Genomic DNA, 18992 nt, shown 5'->3' with positions numbered 1-18992 from the left:
GAATAAATTTACTGACTGTAAACCTCTCACCTTTACCACAAATGTAAAGGGATGGTATAAAAACATCTTTTATAACTATAATAATTCTATAAGCATTTACTGAAATGGCAGCTGGAGTAGGCAAGTTAGGCTGTACAAATCTTAAATTTGAACTTTATTTTGGATCAATTTAATAACCAATCTTTTTTAGTCCAATGAATATATCAGATAAAAGCCAACCTTATTCTCTAATAATTGTTACATATATTAGAGGAATCCAAAGCATCTCATTTTTAACAACTGTGAATATAAAGGAATTAAAAAATTTGAACAATATTTTATCAGCAGGTACAGTTATACTCATGGAGGGAAGTAGGCATAATTTTAATGTCTCCAGCATAATCATAACTTTTAGCCCACAGACTGTTGTAAAGTCTTTGGGTCTTAGATTTATCCCTCTTCTCACAAGAAACAATGAAAACAAAAGACGAATTCCTGTAAACACATTTCTAGGACCTGGTAGTGAAGACCCAGAACAAAAGGGATGCTTAGAACCTGGGCTTCTGCAGCTCAGTCTGCATTGTCTTAATTCAAATGTAAATGCACCTAACCTCCCTCTGGCCTCTTCTCTGAGGCTTGGCTAGGCCTGAATTGTGCAATTTTGAGTTTAACTTTAACTTTAAACCTTAAATTTAAACTGTAAACTTTAAAAGACATGTGTTGTATCTTTTCTCTATAAACATAGGCAAATCAAAAATTTTCAAACTCTCGGTTGAACTACCAACTGTAGCCAATGGAATATTGACAGTTTAACTATGTTTTTAAGCCTCTTTTGTAATATTAGAGTATAATCATATTTTTGAGAAACAAAACCAATCTTTAACGATGTAAGCAATCTATTTTCTCTAAAATCAACACCAAGTAGATTACCTTTATGCTATAAAGTTTTGCTGCCACAAAACAAAGTGTAAAAATTTAATGGAAAACTTGTAGCATTATATAACTCAGGCTGTTGGCGGGTGCGCCGTGAAGACGGGCAACCAAGTAACACTCAATAGCTGTAAACAACAGCAGCACTGCAGAATTTGAATGTACTGGCATGGGAACAGGCCAAGATCTAACTATGACCCATAGTGGTATACTTATCCCCAAATCGAACATCAGTATCAGGAGAATCAGAGCCGTCATCTTGCAATCTAGCTTCATTCTTCACAATCTGCACCAGCCGTGTAGGGACCCAAATTGGATTGTCTTCACCTGTGGAATAAACACAAACAGATCCCCTCCCCGGCCATGGCGGGGGCCTATCGCATCCCTGACCTTGGAGTAGGGCCACAGCCATTTCTAAGTTTGCAAGTCCTGCCTTAGTGAGGAGGCCTCCCAGGCCGCAACAGGCTCTCAGCCAGTCTTGTAGCCCCTTGTTCCTACGAGGGACAATGGCTGCACAGCATTCAGCTGTGGCATTTTCAAAGATCATCTGTTCTATCACTGGCATTGCTTGCTCTGGTTCCCCAAAGATTCTGCCATAAAGGGGGGTCCTTTTGTCCTCCACTGTCTCTCCAGCCGGTGGAGGGTCCTTAACCTTAACATGCTCTGCAGTAGCCCTTGTTTCTTTTGTGTACTCTTTTCTTTCTCCAGGCTCTTTGGCCTTATCTGTTTCTCCAGGCTCTTTGGCCTGATCTCCAGGCTCCTTGTTCTGATGCCGGCTAACACGCTCTGTTTCTGGTATGCTAGGGTGGCCCTCTCCTGAAACCTCTTGACTTGCACTAATAGCTGAAAGCAAAAGCAACACAAGCAAGAGGCTAGCTAGTGGAGCTGCGGCAGTGAGTGAGTGTCTGCTCGCAACGAAGGCTTCCACCCCAGGCATATCTCTCAGAGGCGTACCTCATTCCTGTAGTCTTTTAACCCGCCCCAAAACTTGGGGGGTCTCCGCTGCGCCTTGAAATTCCCGGGTTTTCGGCGCCAGATGTTCCTTGCCCTTCCGTGTCCCCTTCGCTTGCGAAAAAGACATGAGAGGCAGTGTTCGGGTGGTTACCACAGCGAGGCTTTAATCTTGTATAAGCAGAATCGGAAAAGACCCAAAGCCTGGAAAAGGCACTGCTTATATACACCCTAGAGTGACGTGTTCACTTCTGATTGACTGTTCACTCATTACCCATAATACGCCCTGGGATGGGCAGTGACTTTGGTGTGCTTTTTGCCTTTTGCACCTGCGCAGTCAGTTGTTTACTAGTGGGAGGACAGGATGCCCGCACCATCTTGTAATGGCGAATGTTGTCATGCTCACGCGGCTCCCAACACCAAATCAATTCTAATAAAGTAAAACACTTAATTAGGGCTTGCTCACAGATCTGAGTTTTAGTCCATTATCATCATGGTGGGAAGCAGGGTGGAAAGCAGGCAGACACAGTTCTGGAGAGGTAGTTGAGAGTTCTACATCTGGAGCCACCAGCAGCAGGAAAAGACAGTGAGCCACTAGGCCTGGCTTGAGCTTGTGAAACCTTGAAACTGAAAGAATTAAAAATTTTTAAACCTTCCACAGATGGAGTCAAGAGTGCAGATCAGCTTGTTTTGTGCTCTGGGTCCTAGGAAACTAGCTACCCACAAGACAAAATAGATAAGGTAGGAGTTCAGAGCTGGGAGTTCAGGACAGCGTGACCAAGTGCTATGGGTACCAGGAACTAAAAACTAACCATAAGATAGATTGAATAGGGTTTGAGCTGACAGTTCAAGTTAGCATGCCTGTGCACCCTGGATACCAGGAACTTGGCTGACCATAAGATAGATGGCTGATTACGTATAAGCTCTTAGAGAATAGCCTGTTCCTTGTACCCTGTCACAAACTGAATAATGGGCTGGGAGTTTCCACAGGTGCTCTCCAATAGCCCTCCCTTACTCCCCCTGGGTTGTGGTTCCCCCCCCCCCCAGTTGTGGTTTTGGGCTTTAAATTCTCTCTGTCTCCAAAGCCCCGGGGTCAGACCCCATTGCCCCTGTGTGGGCTACATGTCTTGACCTCAGTATACTGATTAAAATATGTCTCTTGCTGATTACATCAAGTTTGGTGTCTTGCAGTTAATGGGTGGCCGCGAATTCCCAAGGCTTGGGTGAGGTCCTCCATTCCTGGGGGCCTTACAAAACCCACTACCACCCTACACCCTAGTGACACACTTCCTCCAACAAGGTCACACATACTCCAATAAGACCATTTCTCCAATAATGCCACTCTCTATGAGTCTATGGGAGCCATTCAAACCACCATCGATAGAGAACCGTAATATGCTACCTATGATAGCATTGGTAGTTATACAACTCTATGAATTTGATACAACTCACAAAACTATGAACTGTAGTGATTTGAGGGGCTGGGGATATACTTCAGTGGCAGTGAGCTTGCTCAGTATTTATGAGGCTTTGAATTGAATTCCCAGAACTACAAAAAGAAGAAGAAAGAGAATAATTTTACTGTATATAAATCAAATCTTTAAAAGAAAAAAATTACAGGGCATAGTGACTCATTCCTATAATCTCCAAAGAATGATTGCTATAAATTAGGTCAGCCTTGGCTACATATAGAGTATTGGACCAGCCTTGTCTACAAAATGAGACCCTGTCTCAATAAATATTAAATTAAAAATGAATGACAGTAGGCTGGAGAGATGACAAGGGTGTTAAGAGCACTGGCTGCTCTTGGAGAGAACCCACATTTAACTCACCAACCATCTGTAACTCCAGTTTTAGGGAATCCAATGCCTTTTTCTGGCTTCTGTGGGCATCAGGCAGGTAGTGTGCACACATACATGTAGACAAAACACCCACACACATAAAAACCTAAACTTCTTTTTTTATTGGACATTTTATTTATTTACAGTACAGATGTCATCTCCTTTCCCTATTTCCCCCGCTGTAGAACCCCCTATCCTATACCCCCTCTTCCTTTGTGATTTTATACCATTTTGATTACATGCATGTAATAAGGTCAGTTCTAGGTTGAGGGTCTAGCAATACAATAGATGCAAATAGTCGAGGAACAAGCAAACCAATAAACACAAAAAGTCAAAGAAAAAGCAAAGCATTAAACCCAGAACACTCCCATGACCACTGTTTCTAAAGGCTTATCAGGATGACCAAAGTATCTGAGCCTACTTCCCTATTCTAGTCCAAGGTAAACCCAAACTTCTTAAAGGATGAATTCAAAGACTGTTGAAACATAACAAAAAGCTCTGAAGTGACATCTCAGTGAGTTGAAAACCCTGCAGACAAAGGTAAGTCTCAGCAATGTTCTCCATTGTGTCACAGGATCTCTAAGAATCACAAGGGCATTGCCTCACAGGACGTCCAAGAATCGCAAGGGCATTGCCCTTAGAGGTTGCCCTCAGAAGACTTAGAAGCACCAAGTAGAGATTGAAGAGATTTGCATGCATGGCTTTGTCTACTATAAAAGCAAACAAGACTCACAGAAGAACTGCAACGTTTTTTAACTATATTGTTAAAATATAACCAATTTGCCAGGCAGTGTTGTGAACACCTTTAATCCCAGCACTTGGGAAGCAGAGGCAGGCAGATTTCTGAGTTTGAGGCCAGTCTGGTCTACAGAGTGAGTTGCAGGACAGCCAGAGAAACACAGGAAAAAAACCCCAAAACCAAATATATATGTATATGTATGTGTGCATGTGTATACGAAGTATATGTGTGCATGTATATATATGTATATATATATGTACATATGTATATATGTACACACACACCTATATATATAAAACCAATTTGTACCAAAAGTACAAAGACAGTAGAAAAATTTGAAAACAAACAAATAAATTTTAGATTTCCAAGCCTTTATAAAAAGAAACATTAAAAAAATGAACCATTCACCTGCTAACAAAAGCTATCTTCCATTTGAGAAGGAAGTGTGATTCAGAGGACAGAAACCTCAGAACCCAGAGAAAAGAGCCAAAAAGAATCATTCACAACCTTTAGCAGTAATCAAGGGGCTGTCCCTGATGGGTTTTATGTAGACTCTGATCAGTGGTAAATGTGTGCGTGCATTTGTTTCAACTTAGGGAGTGAGCATCTTTAGGAGATACACTCAGCCTATTCTAATTATATCTGTTGGGCCGCTGGTCCCTGTGGCTAAGACGCAGAGAAGGCCCCCAAAAGACATGTGGAGTTCATGAGTTTAAGAGATTTATTTTCACAATGGATAGTAGTTGAGTCTGGATGCGCACCCCTGTGAAACTCAGGGCAGACCTGCATTAAATAGGAAGGGAAAGTGGGGGGGGGGGGGGGGCGTCTGGGGAAGAATGCTTAATTGTCTATGCTCTCTGGCCTTCAGGTATCTCATTACTATGTAAATCTCTCTAGGGCTGAGGCCTGTAGTCATGCCCTCTACCTGTGCTGGTGACACCTCTTTGGGAGGGGATGTATAGCCTATGTGACTGAATGGCTCAGATCAAATGGAGGTCTTAGACTGCATGTCAGGACCCTGGGTTCTGGGAGTGTGGCAGAATAGATACCCTTCCATCACAGGCAATGGACACCTGTTGGGTCTCTGGGCTATTTCCAGCCAGCGCTTCTACCAAAACCCAAAGCCATCCTATCACAGTCCCACATTAGGCTTTGCAAGTCAAGAACTGTCCTCATAGGCTAGCAGGATGTCTCAGCTGCTAAAAGCCCTTTCCACACAAGCAAGCCTTACAATCTGAGTTCAGTGCTCAGAACCTAAGGTGGAAAGGTGGAAAGGTGGAAAGAAGAAACTCAATTCTAATAGTTATCCTCTGGTCTCCACACTGATGCTCAGATATGCCCACGTTCATAGACACAGACACGCAGAAACATACATACACACACAGAGACACACACATACACACACAAACATACATACCACACACACCACATACACACATACACACACATACACACCACTCACACTGCACACACATACTATACACATCACATACACTACATATACAGCACACACCACATTTACCACACACAAATATACACACCACACACATCACACACATCATATACCACACACACACAAACACACATGCCACACATACAATGCCCACACCACACAGACATACATACATACCACACACATCACACACAGAAACATATACCACACACTGTTGAACTCTAAGATCCAAAACTGGGGGATGTGCTCCTGCAGAAACACTCACAGACTGGGGATTTGTTGGGAGCCGCAGTGAGCGTGTCAGCATTCGCCATTCCAAGATGGCGCCGACATCCTGTCCTCCCACTAGTAAACAACTGACTGCGCAGGTGCAAAAGGCAAAAAGCGCGCCAAAGTCACTGCCCATCTTGGGGCGTAATATGGGGTGATGAGTGAACAGCCAATCAGAAGTGAACACGCCACTCTAGGGTACATATAGCAGTGCCTTTCCCGGGCTTTGGGTCTTTTCAGCTTCTGCTTATACGAATAAAGCCTCGCTGTGGTAACCACCCAAACACTGCCTCTCGTGTCTCTCTTCCACGGGCGAAGGGGACACGGGAGGCGCACGGAACAGGGATTCACTGCAAAAACATGAGGTTTAATGATAATAACCAGTGCACTGGGGCTCCCTTGCACGCAGGCAAGATGAACCCCAAGCTAAAGCTATGAGCAGTTTTTAAACAGTTTAAGGTATGGACTAGAGAAACAGTGACTAGGCATAATATGATTGGCAGAGCAGTGTGACTTGTAAACTGATTGGTCTTTGGGGAATGAGGTAGCAAGGATCTCCCTTGTCTGTAAGTGTCAAGGGTTGATCTGTCCTGCAGAATGTGTCTAAGTGCTATGGGCCTTCCCCACCTGCAGGTGGATTCCCTTCCCTGTGGTCTGAGGAATGTTAATCAGCCTCTCCCTTCTTCCTCTGAATGTTAATCCAGCAGGGTAATCCAGTAGGTGTCCTTGGACTAAGGAGTGTGCTCCTCCTGGGATGTGTCCTGGGGCAGTTAATTTTTAAGTTTAACCGAATTCCTACAACACCACACACACATACCGCACACATCACAAACACACATACATACACACACACACACACACCACATTTTAGGCCCTTTAGGGCTGTAGATAGCACACAAAAAAAGTGAAAAGTGGTAGCAGAAACTTTTGGGAAAGGGGTTTGTTACTAATAAGGACAACCTTATGGGCTCAGCAGACACAAGACCAAGCTCTCAACACTGGAAACATCAAAACTCGCTCAAGAGTGAGTTTCTCGGGTTTTGAATGATGGGTTTATTTTAAATGTGCATTTCAGTTTTTCGGTGCATGCATCATTATACGAATCATGGTATATTTTACTACCAAGAAATTCGCAGCAACAACAAATTGATTTCATACTCCAATAGCCAATCCTCCAATAGCTGCTTTATCAAAAATGTACAGCTGAGGGATTGCAGGGGAATTTTCTGGTCCCTCTGAAGTGCTGTGGTCATATCTGAATGCCCACTTGTTTCCTTTGTTTTCTGGTACTGGAAATCGAAACCAGAGTTTCCTGTGTGTCACACAGACATTGTACTACTCAGCAATATTCCAGGTCCCTGTACTTCCACACCCCCCCCCCCCAATATTTTCAGATAATTGCATTTAAAACATTTATTGCAGGGTCTTTAGTATTCCTGTATACTAGAACTGGCTTCCAAAGACAGGCAGCTATCTCAGACAACTTGGTTAGTATGTGGTAGGATTAAGATTTATTTATTTTATTTATGTCAGTGCATTGTCGCTGTCTTCAGACACACCAGTAGAGGGCATCGGATCCCATTACAGATGGTTGTGAGCCACCATGTGGTTGCTGGGGATTGAACTCATGACTCATGACCTCTGGAAGAGCAGTCAGTGCTTTTAACCACTGAGCCATCTCTCCAGCCCCTATCCAATATATCTGATCATATCCAACCAAAGTCCCTCCTCCTACTCCTCACTCCCTCAAAACTTTGTCCTCCCACTGATATACCCCCCCACTTACTTTAATATAACATTTATCAATATATTTTGCATACATTTCAATAGATTTTGTAGAAATCCAATGTGAGACATTCAAGTCTCCATTTGAACTTAGAATTCAGGTCCCAGTTTGAATTCAGAATTTACTGCCTCATTCTGCATTTCTGGAGGAGTATATTATTCCAGAGTCAGAGGACACTTGCTGGATTAACCTTCAGAAGAGGAAGGGAGAGGCTGATTAACATTCCTCAGACCACAGGGAAGGGGACCAACCGGCTGGTGGGGAAGGCCCAGAGCACAGAGACACATTCCAGGATGGGCAGTGGTCAGGAAGCCAGACCCTTAATGTAATAAACCGGGGCAAATGGTCGAATCTGGAATCTGAGTCACCCAGGGACCGGACCTGAGGTCAGCCTTTGTGATTGATTGCCCTCATGTGCTCTGTATAAGAATTACTCCCAGTCTTTCTTCGGGGCTCTCTTAGTGGCATGTGAGAGTGTCATGGTGCACCAGTGTTAGATGTCTGTGTTAGAAGTCCGACCGCAGCCCAAAACAGATCACTCCAGACCACATGGTTACAAGGGGGTTTATTCAGGAGATAGGGCAAAGGTGGGGGGAAGAAGATGAAAGAAGAGAAAGAAAGAAGAGTAGAGGTGGGCCATGACCACGTGGAGAGAGGACAAAGAAGTTAGAGGCTGAGAGAGCAAGCGATTAAGAGGATAAGAGATTAAGAGAGAGAGGCGGGGGCAAGCAGCCCCTTTTATAGTGGGCCAGGCCTACCTGGCTGTTGCCAGATAACTGTGGGGAGGAGCATACCTGGCTGTTGCCAGGTAACTGTGGAGGTGGAGTTTAGACAGAATACTAACAAGTATCATTAAACCTCAGGTTGTTGCAGCAAATCCTCTGTCCGTGTGTCATTCTCGGGGAGCGCATCCCCTGGTTTGGATCTTAGAATCCAACATTCCAACAATTTCACATATGTAACCATGAGGCTTCTCAGGAGCTGGAGAGCACAGGGTAATTGCTTAATGAGGGTGTGGTCGTTGTTATAAAATAGGGGTTCTTTGAAGAAATACTGAAAGGTACTTAGGTCACCAAGATCAGAAACTAGTGAGGTCCAGCACCTTCAAGAAGTTTTCCCTCCTTTGACCATGGAAATGAAAAGACAAAGGCAGCCTCTGTATCTACTCCCCAACCCCCTTAGAGGCAAGAAGCAGAGCAGGAAAGCTTTAGCTTGGCTCTGGAAGATGTGTCTTAAAGACAGAAGGGAAGACTTGCAGTGATTCATAACGAGCTAATTAAACATGTCCAGACAAGTCTCAACCAACCCTTTCCTGTAGTAAAGTAATCTGAAGTGTTCACCTCTTAGAAGTCCTAAGAGCAGAATCGTTTAGTAGAATGTTGTAATCTTGAAGCTGGGAGTTGCCTTTTGTTGCCATGGAACTCAAACAAAAAGAGTCTTCAAACAAAAAAGTCAAAGAGCCCAATTTAAAAACAAAAACAAACAAACAAACAAACAAAAAACACATACTGTCCCCCTCCCCCCCCCCACACACACCCCGGTTGTGGATGAAGGAGGGGCAGACAGAAAAAGCTATTTAGAAACTTCTAAAAGGTCATCATTGAAGAAAACATTTTTTGATGTATTTATTTTATATATGTGAGTACACTGTCACTGTCTTCAGACACACCTGAAGAGGGCATCGGATCCCATTGCAGATGGTTGTGAGCCACCATGTGGTTGCTGTTATTGAATTTAGGATCTCTGGAAGAGCAGCCAGTGCTCTTAACTGCTGAGCCATCTCTCCAGCCCTGGAGAAAACATTTTTGCTTATATCACAGGGTAAGGCAACACTGAACAGAAGAAATTAAAGTGTCCCAAATGGAAGGAGTCTTAGCTGTAAAGAGAGTGTGGAACTTCTGAGACAAGATCGGGAACGTGACTTTTAGGAACCCAGAAAGGGGCCTCGGTTGGACATTTGAAGATTCATGGAATTATGCTCTTTGAAATAATTTCCAGCCTGGCAGTGGTGGCGCACGCCTTTAACCCCAGCACTTGGGAGGCAGAGGCAGGCGGATTTCTGAGTTCGAGGCCAGCCTGGTCTACAGAGTGAGCTCCAGGACAGCCAGGGCTAACAGAGAAACCCTGTCTCGAAAAACCAAAAAAAAAAAAAAAAAAAAAAAAAAAGAAAAGAAAGAAAGAAAAAAAAATTCCAGTGTGCAGCAGGTGGCGTGTGCATCCGATGCATGGAAGAACCTTTGGTTTTTCTGATGGGTCCAGTGGGCTCAATCCAATGAGTTTATGTCTGTGCACACGTGCGCTTGCTACTCTCAGATATCAGAAGAGGGCACTGAATGCCCTGGAACTAGAGGATGGTTGTGACCTGCCATGAACGTGTTGGAAATCAAACTCGCTCTTGCAGAGGAGTTTTGCAGCCTTAGGAAATCTGATAAATACCAAGTTCAACACCACAACCACCAGCTCTTCTGTGGCTTTAACAGCCTTTCTTTCCACGTTCTAACTGTCGAAATAGATTAATCACACTGTACTTTTCAGAAAGAGTGAGGTACGCTTTCACACATTAAAGATACGCAGAGCTCTCCAAGCGATCTGATGAGCAGGACGGCTGTGCTGCTGAAACTCACATGTTTGGGTTCACTGCTAGGTGAGTATGAAGAAGCACAGGTTCTGGAGCCTGTTTCCTCATCTACAAAAAGACCTACGATCATACTACCCGGAACAGCACACCCCTCGCTCCGCCTCCCTCCCCACCCCCTCCGCGGCGGTGTTGCGCAGGCGCGGCAGGGCGTGCGCGGTTGCTAGGCGACGCGGCCGCTCCCGCGTGGTCTCCCTGCAGACCGCGCGAGCCCAGAGCGGAGCCGCGGCTCGAAGCGAAGCAAGCAGGTGCGGTCCTGGAGGCGACCCACCCGGCCAACCGCCGCCTGTGTGCCCGCAGGGTGAGCTCGCGATGGGAGGCGCAGCCCGCGAGCGCGGGAGGAAGGACGCGGCGCTGCCGGGGGCTGGGCTCCCGCAGCAGCAGCGGAGGTAACGGCGCTGGGATAGGAGCGGGAGGACTCCTTGCGGGTCTGGGCTGCCTGTCCATCAGCGCGGTGAGCGGGGAGGGCGGGGGAGGGTGAGTGGGACAGCGCGGCCTCCGGAGAACCGGGGCTGGGACCCGTGTGCAAGACCTGTGAACCGCGCCCTGTTGCTCCGAGAGTCTGCCGAGCCCGCCCTGCCCCTGGGGTGGAGGAGCAGAGACCCGGGATCTTGTTCCCCAGATGCCGCCTGGCTTAGTGGGGGTCTCTTCCCCACCCCCCTCCTGCATCGGGTCCTGGCTTAGGGAACCCAATCGGGTCGTTCGCGTCTGGCTGTTGCTCTGCTCTGCAGATGCGGTGCTGGTCCCTGTGTGTTTCATCGTGCTGTTTGCCAGAGGCCGGTCCGGTCCAGAAAATTGCCCTTTGATATCGAAACACTCTTGTCTGGACGTCAGTATATATATTTAAAAGAAGATATTTTAATTCCTTGTGGGTTCTTTAATGCTCTCTTTTATTCCTCCAACACTTCTGTTAAACTCCAGAAGTAATTTTATAAGACAGATCTCAAAAGTGACTGAAATAATCCAAGATATTTTTTTTTTTTAAGACAAATGAAAAATGTTACCTAGTCATGGTTGTGTCCGTAGTATATCATCTGAGATGACAACGTGAACCGGTGACGTTGTTGACCGGGAAATCTGTAATCTTGGGAGCAGATAAAATGCATTATTCAAGACCATCTTGTAGCTTTAGTAAATCCTGCTCATTGTTTGTGTGCCTTCACTGCGGGGGACCCACAGTGTCAAAACAGACTTGTTCTGAACTCCGTTAGCTTCTGAAATGTCCCCATATAGCAGGAAATGAAGTGGGAACTGGAGAGAGATTCAGTACATTTTGTAACTTAAAGCATCGAGTGGCTTCCTGTTGGCTGCCTTTTTTCATAAGTTAGCTGTAAGTAGGTGCATAAAGTAATGAAGAGAAGGCCTTCTGTTGCTTGCTAGTCTGAGTGTAAACAGCCCTTTTCTTCCCATTTACCTGTGAGCCTGTTCAGAGGGGGAAGGCAGAACAGCCAGGTGCTGAGACAAGAATCCAGGTCTCAGACTTGAATTCTAAAACAGACTCCTTTGTTATGTTTACTTATTTCTGCTTTTAGGTTTCTTATTCAATTAGCCTTCATTTCCAAGTAATATTAATTGGTGGTCCGCCATTTTTTGAACAACATTCAGAAAGTAAGATTTGTTGTAACTACTTTGATTACGTATTTGTTTGCTGGTTAGAGACAGGGTCTCTTTATCATGTAGCTCTGGCTGTCCTGGAACTCTGTACACCAAGCTGGCCTCAGACTCTCAGAGATCCACCTGCCTCTGCCTCCTGAGGAAAGGGATAGAGGAGTGTGCCACCACACCATCCCGTTGTAACTATTTTAAAATGTGAATCTAGAAATATTTTTCCTTTCTTTAAAAGGAAAAAGGAAACTGATGTACTGGTGTGGAGATGGAGGCAGATGATCAAGGTGAGTTTGAGGCCAGTCTGTTCCACATACAGTTCCCGGACAGCCAGGGGACAAGGTTGTAACAACCTTGTCTATTCAACCTTGTCTATAAAGAAAGAAATAATAACGTTTAAGAAAGATTGGGATCTTCTCTTTCATTGCCCAATGCCGGGCTTGTTTTTGTGCAGTGTCAGAAAGGGTAAGAAATAGTTAAGGCCTGGGGTGTTTGGAAAATGCAAGCTCATTTTGTTTACTTACTGACCGGTTTTATCTGTAACCATTTCTCCTAGATTGGGGGATGGTGTCTATGATACCTTCATGATGATAGATGAGACCAAGTGCCCACCCTATTCAAACACACTTTGCAATCCCTCTGAAGTACCTGTCTCCAGAAGGCTAAATGTAAGTAAGGAAAGGAAATCATTCTTTCTTAAGATTGTCTTGAGGAACAGGAAGTGCTACTTAGGGCTCAGGCCTGTGTCGCTGGCAACCCAGACTTTCCTTTGTTATTGTGCGTTTGTTTCTCTTGTTTTGGGGTTTTTGATTGGGGGGGGGGGGGTTCTTTTGTCTTTTAAAAAAAATCTATTGTCTTGACACAGAGTTGTTCAGTATGTAATTCTGAGGCTGGCCTGGAATTCTGTGTAGACCAGGCTGGATTCAAAGTCAGGGATGTGCCTGCCTCTGTCTCCAGAGTGCTGGGATTAAATGCGTATGTTACTATGCCCTGCTCAGTTTGCTTTTGATTTCTCCTGACTTAGGGGAAAAGTTCCTGTGGTCTGAGTTCATCTTCAGCTTTTTGGAACAGTTTAGGTTTGGAGTCCACCCTTTCCTTATTCTTTCTGCTGGGTTAGGTATGGCACTTGGGGTGGGGGGGGGGGGTACTCTTGTTTAGGCGGTATTTCTTTTTTTTTGTTTGTTTTGTTTTGTTTTGTTTTGTTTTTCGAGACAGGGTTTCTCTGTGTAGTCCTGGCTGTCCTGGAACTCACTCTGTAGACCAGGCTGGCCTTGAACTCAGAAATCCGCCTGCCTCTGCCCCTGTGCCACCACCACCAGGCGATGTTTCTTTTTTGTAGTAGATGACAGAGTATTACAAAGGCCTCTTTTAACGGAAGTAACAAGGAAAATAGCGTCAGAATTCACAATCAGCTCAGTCTCCCCCCTGCAATCCTGGCAGATCACTATATGAATGACAGCTTTAAAAAAACCTCATAAATTAAGTTTAAACAATAAACCTGGGTTTCTCTGTGTAGCCCTTGGCTGTCCTGGAACTCACTCTGTAGACCAGGCTGCTGGAGAGCTCAAGGTGCTGGGGTCACAGGCCTGCACCACCACCACCCATCCAGCTTGGGTTTTGATGCATTCAGATCCTTTATGAACTCCAGACCCTTAGCTTTTGGCACTGTTTTGTTTAAGGTAATAATGAAATGAATTCACAGTCCACTGGCATGTAGCATAGTAGAGAAGGGTTTGGACAAGTTTGCGATCTAGGACTTGAAAATGTGCTACAATGTGTCATCTGATGAAGCATGTGACTTCTGAGCTGACTGCTTTGTACTTTTCCGTTTAGTGGTTCCTCTTAAACCCACATTTGTTGCTTTGTTCCTTTCTTATTTGACTCTGTAATTTTGCTTTAAAAATAGTACATTTATTTGTATATGTTTTGTGTGGGGTGTGTGTGTGTCTGTCCAGACTTAGTGGCAAACGCCTTTATCTTGTTAGCTTGTAATTGTGTCTAGTTCTTCCCTAGGTTTTACCACTCTCAAGGCTAATAATATTACAAGTGTGGTCTAAATATGTTTGGAAGTCTGGTCACCCTATTTGTAATCTCTTCTGGAGTGCAGTGGGGATTCTTTCCATCCCTGTGAGTTTATTTCTGTGGTCTCTGAACACCTCTGAGAAATCCAGAGCCCTCTCTGTGGTGACTATCACATTTCCTGGATCCCTGCTGTCTGTTTTGTTTGTTTGTTTGAGATAGGGTTTCTCTGTGTAGCCCTGGCTGTCCAGGAACTCACTCTGTAGACCAGGCTGGCCTCAGAAATCCACCTGCCTCTGCCTCCCAAGTGCTGGGATTAAAGGGGTGAGCCACCACCGCCTGGTGGCTCCCTGCTGTCAATCAGTGCAGCACTGCATTGAAAATCCCCCTTAGTTGGGCATAGGGCACAAACCCCATTTAACTTTAGGTCAGAGTTGATCCATGTTGATCTGTATCCTATATGTCTCTCAAATTATATTTCAGAATCAAGTGAATTTCTTACTGCATGTCGTTTAGTGTGGGAGTTATGGAGAAGCCCTAAGATTTTTAGATTCTAGTCCAGCATGTCATTGCAAGGTTTTTTTTTTTTTTTTTTTTTTTTTTTTCCCCCTTAGCCATTTTTATTGTGTGTGTGATACTGATGTATCCTCTTCTGTCTTATTCTTTGGTCTGTTGATCAAGAGCTCTCACACATGACCAGCCTTGCTAGCCAGCTTGCTCTGTTTTTGTCTTCTGAAGCTAGAATTAGGCAGGCTCTCTGCCCACCCAGTGCTGACACGGGTCCTCATGCAAGCACTTTAACCTCTACCCTGTCTCCCCAGCCTCTGTTATTTACAAACTGGCTGGAAAAGCGCTTTTTGATCCCGTGGGAACACTTACAATCCCTAATGCTATGATTCCAATTGGAGTGTCCATTAGTCCTGGCACAGCCTCAGAGTCAGCCTCGGAGCTTTGCAGAGACCTTTCACTTGCTCCTCTAATCTGTCAGTCATCTGCCTAAAGGCTTTGTTGCAGAGATTTAAGGTCAGGACCTGGTAGAAGGTAGGAGTTTTTTGTTTTGGTGGTGTTGGGTGGGGATTGAACCCAGGACCTCATGCATGGTAGGCAGATACTCTCCCAATTGAGGCACATCCTCTGCTCCCAAGGGTAGGTTTTTATATCTGGATTAGGAGATTATTCATTCTGAATTTTCCCGCAGGATTTTTTGAGGACTCAACTAATAAAGCACATTTTATTTAAAACCCAATATGCTTTCCACATTAATGGTACACATGAAGCATTTTTAAGAAATAGAACATGATAGCCTGAGAGTGGTGGCGCATGCCTTTAATCCCAGCACTTGGGAGGCAGAGGCAGACGGATTTCTGAGTTTGAGGCCAGCCTGGTCTACAGAGTGAGTTCCAGGACAGCCAGGGCTACACAGAGAAACCCTGTCTCGAAAAACGAGGGAAAAAAAAGAGAGTATTTGATTTTTAGTGCCAGGGCTATATAGTGAACAGTAGGTATTCTGGTGGGTATTGGCTGGACAGATGGAAGAAAGGAGGGAATTTATTTCTGGCCTGCCTGCCTGCCTTCCACCTACCCACTCTCCCTTCTTCCCTTCCTCCCTCCCTCCCTCCCTCCCTCCCTCCCTTCCTTCCTTCATTCCTTCCTTTCCTTCTATTTGAAACAGTTTCTTTGTGTGGCCCTGGCTGTCCTGGAGGTAACTCTGTAGACCAGGCTGACCTTAGTCTTGAATAAATCTGCCTGCCTCTGCCTCCTGAGTGCTGGAGATAAAGGCGTTCACCACCAATGCCCAGCTACATTTCTGGTTTTTCATTTCTAAAGGTGAGCTGGCTCTGTGGGTGAACGCTCTTCTCACTAAGCCTGAGTTCAGTTCCTGGGAACCATATGGTTGAAGGAGAAAACTGGAAAGCTCTTCTCTGTCCTTGACATGTCAGGGCACATGGCCTTCTCCTTTCAAGAAAGACTACATATAAAAGTATGAGACTAATTCATATGTCACTACAGAGAGAAGACTGAAATGGGGTCTTGAAGGCATACAGGATGTGAATGGGTCGGGGAGAGACTAAAGGAGTCTGTCTTAGATAGGGTTTCCATTCATGTGAAGACACCATGACCAAGGCAACTCATAAAGGACAACATTTAATTGGGGTTCAGAGGTTCAGTTCATTATCATCATGTCAGGAGCATGGCAGCATCCAGGCAGACGTGATGCTGGAGGAGCTGAGAGTTCGACATCTTGATCCAAAGGGAGCAGAAGGGGACTGTGTACCACACTGGTATACCTTGAGTATAGGAGGCCTCAAAGCCTGCCCCCCACTGTGACACACTTCCTACAACAAGGCCACACCTCCTAATAGTGCCCCTCCCTATGGGCCAAGCATTCAAACACATGAGTCTGTAGGGAACATTCCTATTAAACCACCACACGCCTTTGTCTTTGTGCGTTTCAGAAGAGGAGAATGGTACATGTCCTGCTGTGGTGTTTTCTCCGTGTTCCTTTGACTGTCACTAAATCTAGGGCTTGTCTGTCTCTGTCCCGCATAGCCCTGGGGCTACAGGTACATGGGCAGCTTCTCACATAGGCACTAGGATCTGAACTCAAGTCCTCGTTCTTACCACTGAGCCATCTCTCCAGTCCCCTGCTTAGGTAGTTTAACTCAGTCAGAGAGAAGGCCGTTCCTCCTGTTTCTAGGGCCATTAACTGTGCGCACTCTGTTCTCTCATAGATTACCACTGAGTCATTCACGAGAGGCCACACCCAGCACTTTGTGAATGGGAGTGAGATGAAGGTGGAACAGCTGTTTCAAGAGTTTGGCAACAGAAGATCCAATACTCTCCAGTCAGATGGTATCAGCAACTCTGAAAAGTCCTCTCCTGCTTCTCAGGGGAAAAGCTCAGAAAGCCTGAGTACGGTGAAGTGCAGCCTTTCCTCCAGACCATCGAAGGTGCTGCCGCTGACGCCCGAGCAAGCTCTGAAGCAGTATAAGCACCACCTCACTGCCTACGAGAAGCTGGAGATCATCAGCTACCCAGAAATCTACTTTGTGGGTCCAAATGCCAAAAAGCGACAAGGAGTTATTGGTGGTCCCAATAATGGTGGATACGACGATGCCGATGGGGCCTACATTCATGTGCCTCGCGACCATCTGGCTTACCGCTATGAGGTGCTGAAGATTATTGGCAAGGGGAGTTTTGGACAGGTAGCCCGGGTCTATGATCACAAACTTCGACAGTACGTGGCCCTAAAAATGGTGCGTAACGAGAAGCGCTTTCATCGCCAGGCAGCCGAGGAGATCCGGATTTTGGAGCATCTTAAAAAGCAAGATAAAACTGGTAGCATGAATGTTATCCATATGCTAGAAAGTTTCACCTTCCGGAACCACGTGTGCATGGCCTTTGAACTGCTGAGCATAGACCTGTACGAGCTCATTAAAAAAAACAAGTTTCAGGGGTTCAGTGTCCAGTTGGTTCGAAAGTTCGCCCAGTCCATCCTGCAGTCCTTGGACGCTCTCCACAAAAACAAGATCATTCACTGTGACCTGAAGCCAGAAAACATTCTCCTGAAACATCATGGACGGAGTGCAACCAAGGTCATCGACTTTGGGTCCAGCTGCTTTGAGTATCAGAAGCTTTACACGTATATCCAGTCTCGTTTCTACAGAGCCCCAGAAATCATCCTGGGGTGCCGCTACAGCACGCCCATCGACATATGGAGCTTTGGTTGCATCCTTGCAGAACTTTTGACAGGACAGCCTCTGTTCCCTGGAGAGGACGAAGGAGACCAGTTGGCCTGTATGATGGAGTTGCTAGGAATGCCACCACAGAAACTTCTGGAGCAATCCAAACGTGCCAAGTACTTTATTAACTCCAAAGGCTTGCCTCGATACTGTTCCGTAACTACCCAGACGGATGGGAGGGTTGTGCTTCTCGGGGGTCGCTCACGCAGGGGTAAGAAGCGAGGCCCACCAGGCAGCAAAGACTGGGCAACTGCACTGAAGGGGTGTGATGACTACTTGTTCATAGAGTTTCTGAAAAGATGCCTTCAGTGGGACCCCTCTGCCCGCCTCACCCCAGCTCAAGCATTAAGACACCCTTGGATTAGCAAGTCTACACCCAGACCTCTCACCATGGACAAGGTGTCAGGGAAACGGGTAGTTAATCCTACAAATGCTTTCCAGGGACTGGGTTCCAAGCTTCCTCCAGTTGTTGGAATAGCCAGTAAGCTTAAAGCCAACCTAATGTCCGAAACCAGTGGTAGTATACCTCTGTGCAGTGTATTGCCAAAGCTGATTAGCTAATGGACCACTCAGAGACTCATACATACATATTTATAATTACCTTGTAAACTTGCAAATGGAAAAAAGAATAACTGAAGCCCATTCACTGATGGATATGTTTTTGTTAGACTTTTTTTCACAAGGCAGAACATTTTTATATGACTATAAAAGAAAGCTTCAAGGGCTAATGTCTAACCAGCTTGTATTGGCCATCTGGAGTATACATTAAATGACTTTTTAATAGGTCAGTGCATCGTAGTCATTCTCGTCAGAGGTACTCCAACCCACGTATTACTCTCTTGGTTTAAATGTCTCTCAAGATAGAAGATACACTTTTTTGTGTGTTTTTAGTTTTTTTTATTTTATGTACATTGGTGGTTTGCATGCATGCCTAGGTTAGGATGTCAGATCTCCGAGTTACTATAGACAGTTGTGAGCCACCCTGTTAGTGCTGAGAATTGAACCTGTGTCCTCTGGAAGGGCCCTCAGAGCCCTTAACCA

At 45.3% G+C, this 18992-nt stretch overlaps 1 protein-coding gene across 6 annotated transcripts; it reads left to right on the top strand.

The window, feature by feature from the left end:
- Positions 1-10736: 10736 nt before the first annotated feature.
- Positions 10737-18739, top strand: Dyrk3 (dual specificity tyrosine phosphorylation regulated kinase 3). 6 transcript variants are annotated; one of them, XM_076941120.1, is made up of 4 exons: positions 10833-10973; positions 11316-11413; positions 12746-12857; positions 16941-18739. In XM_076941120.1, the coding sequence occupies exons 3-4, from the start codon at positions 12774-12776 to the stop codon at positions 18510-18512; spliced, it is 1656 nt and encodes a 551-aa protein (XP_076797235.1). In that variant the 5' UTR covers positions 10833-10973; positions 11316-11413; positions 12746-12773; the 3' UTR covers positions 18513-18739. The 6 variants fall into 6 exon arrangements, with proteins under 6 accessions (XP_034369606.1, XP_034369610.1, XP_076797235.1 ...); XM_076941119.1 differs by lacking the exon at positions 11316-11413 and adding an exon at positions 12428-12476 and having other exon boundaries at positions 10836-10973; XM_034513715.2 differs by lacking the exon at positions 11316-11413 and having other exon boundaries at positions 10737-10973.
- The last annotated feature ends 253 nt before the right edge of the window (positions 18740-18992 follow it).

The sequence above is a fragment of the Arvicanthis niloticus genome, chromosome 10 (genome assembly GCF_011762505.2).
Source record: "Arvicanthis niloticus isolate mArvNil1 chromosome 10, mArvNil1.pat.X, whole genome shotgun sequence".
Classification (NCBI taxonomy): domain Eukaryota; kingdom Metazoa; phylum Chordata; class Mammalia; order Rodentia; family Muridae; genus Arvicanthis; species Arvicanthis niloticus.
Note: the sequence above shows the minus strand (reverse complement) of the source record. Positions and strands in the feature narration are given on the sequence as shown.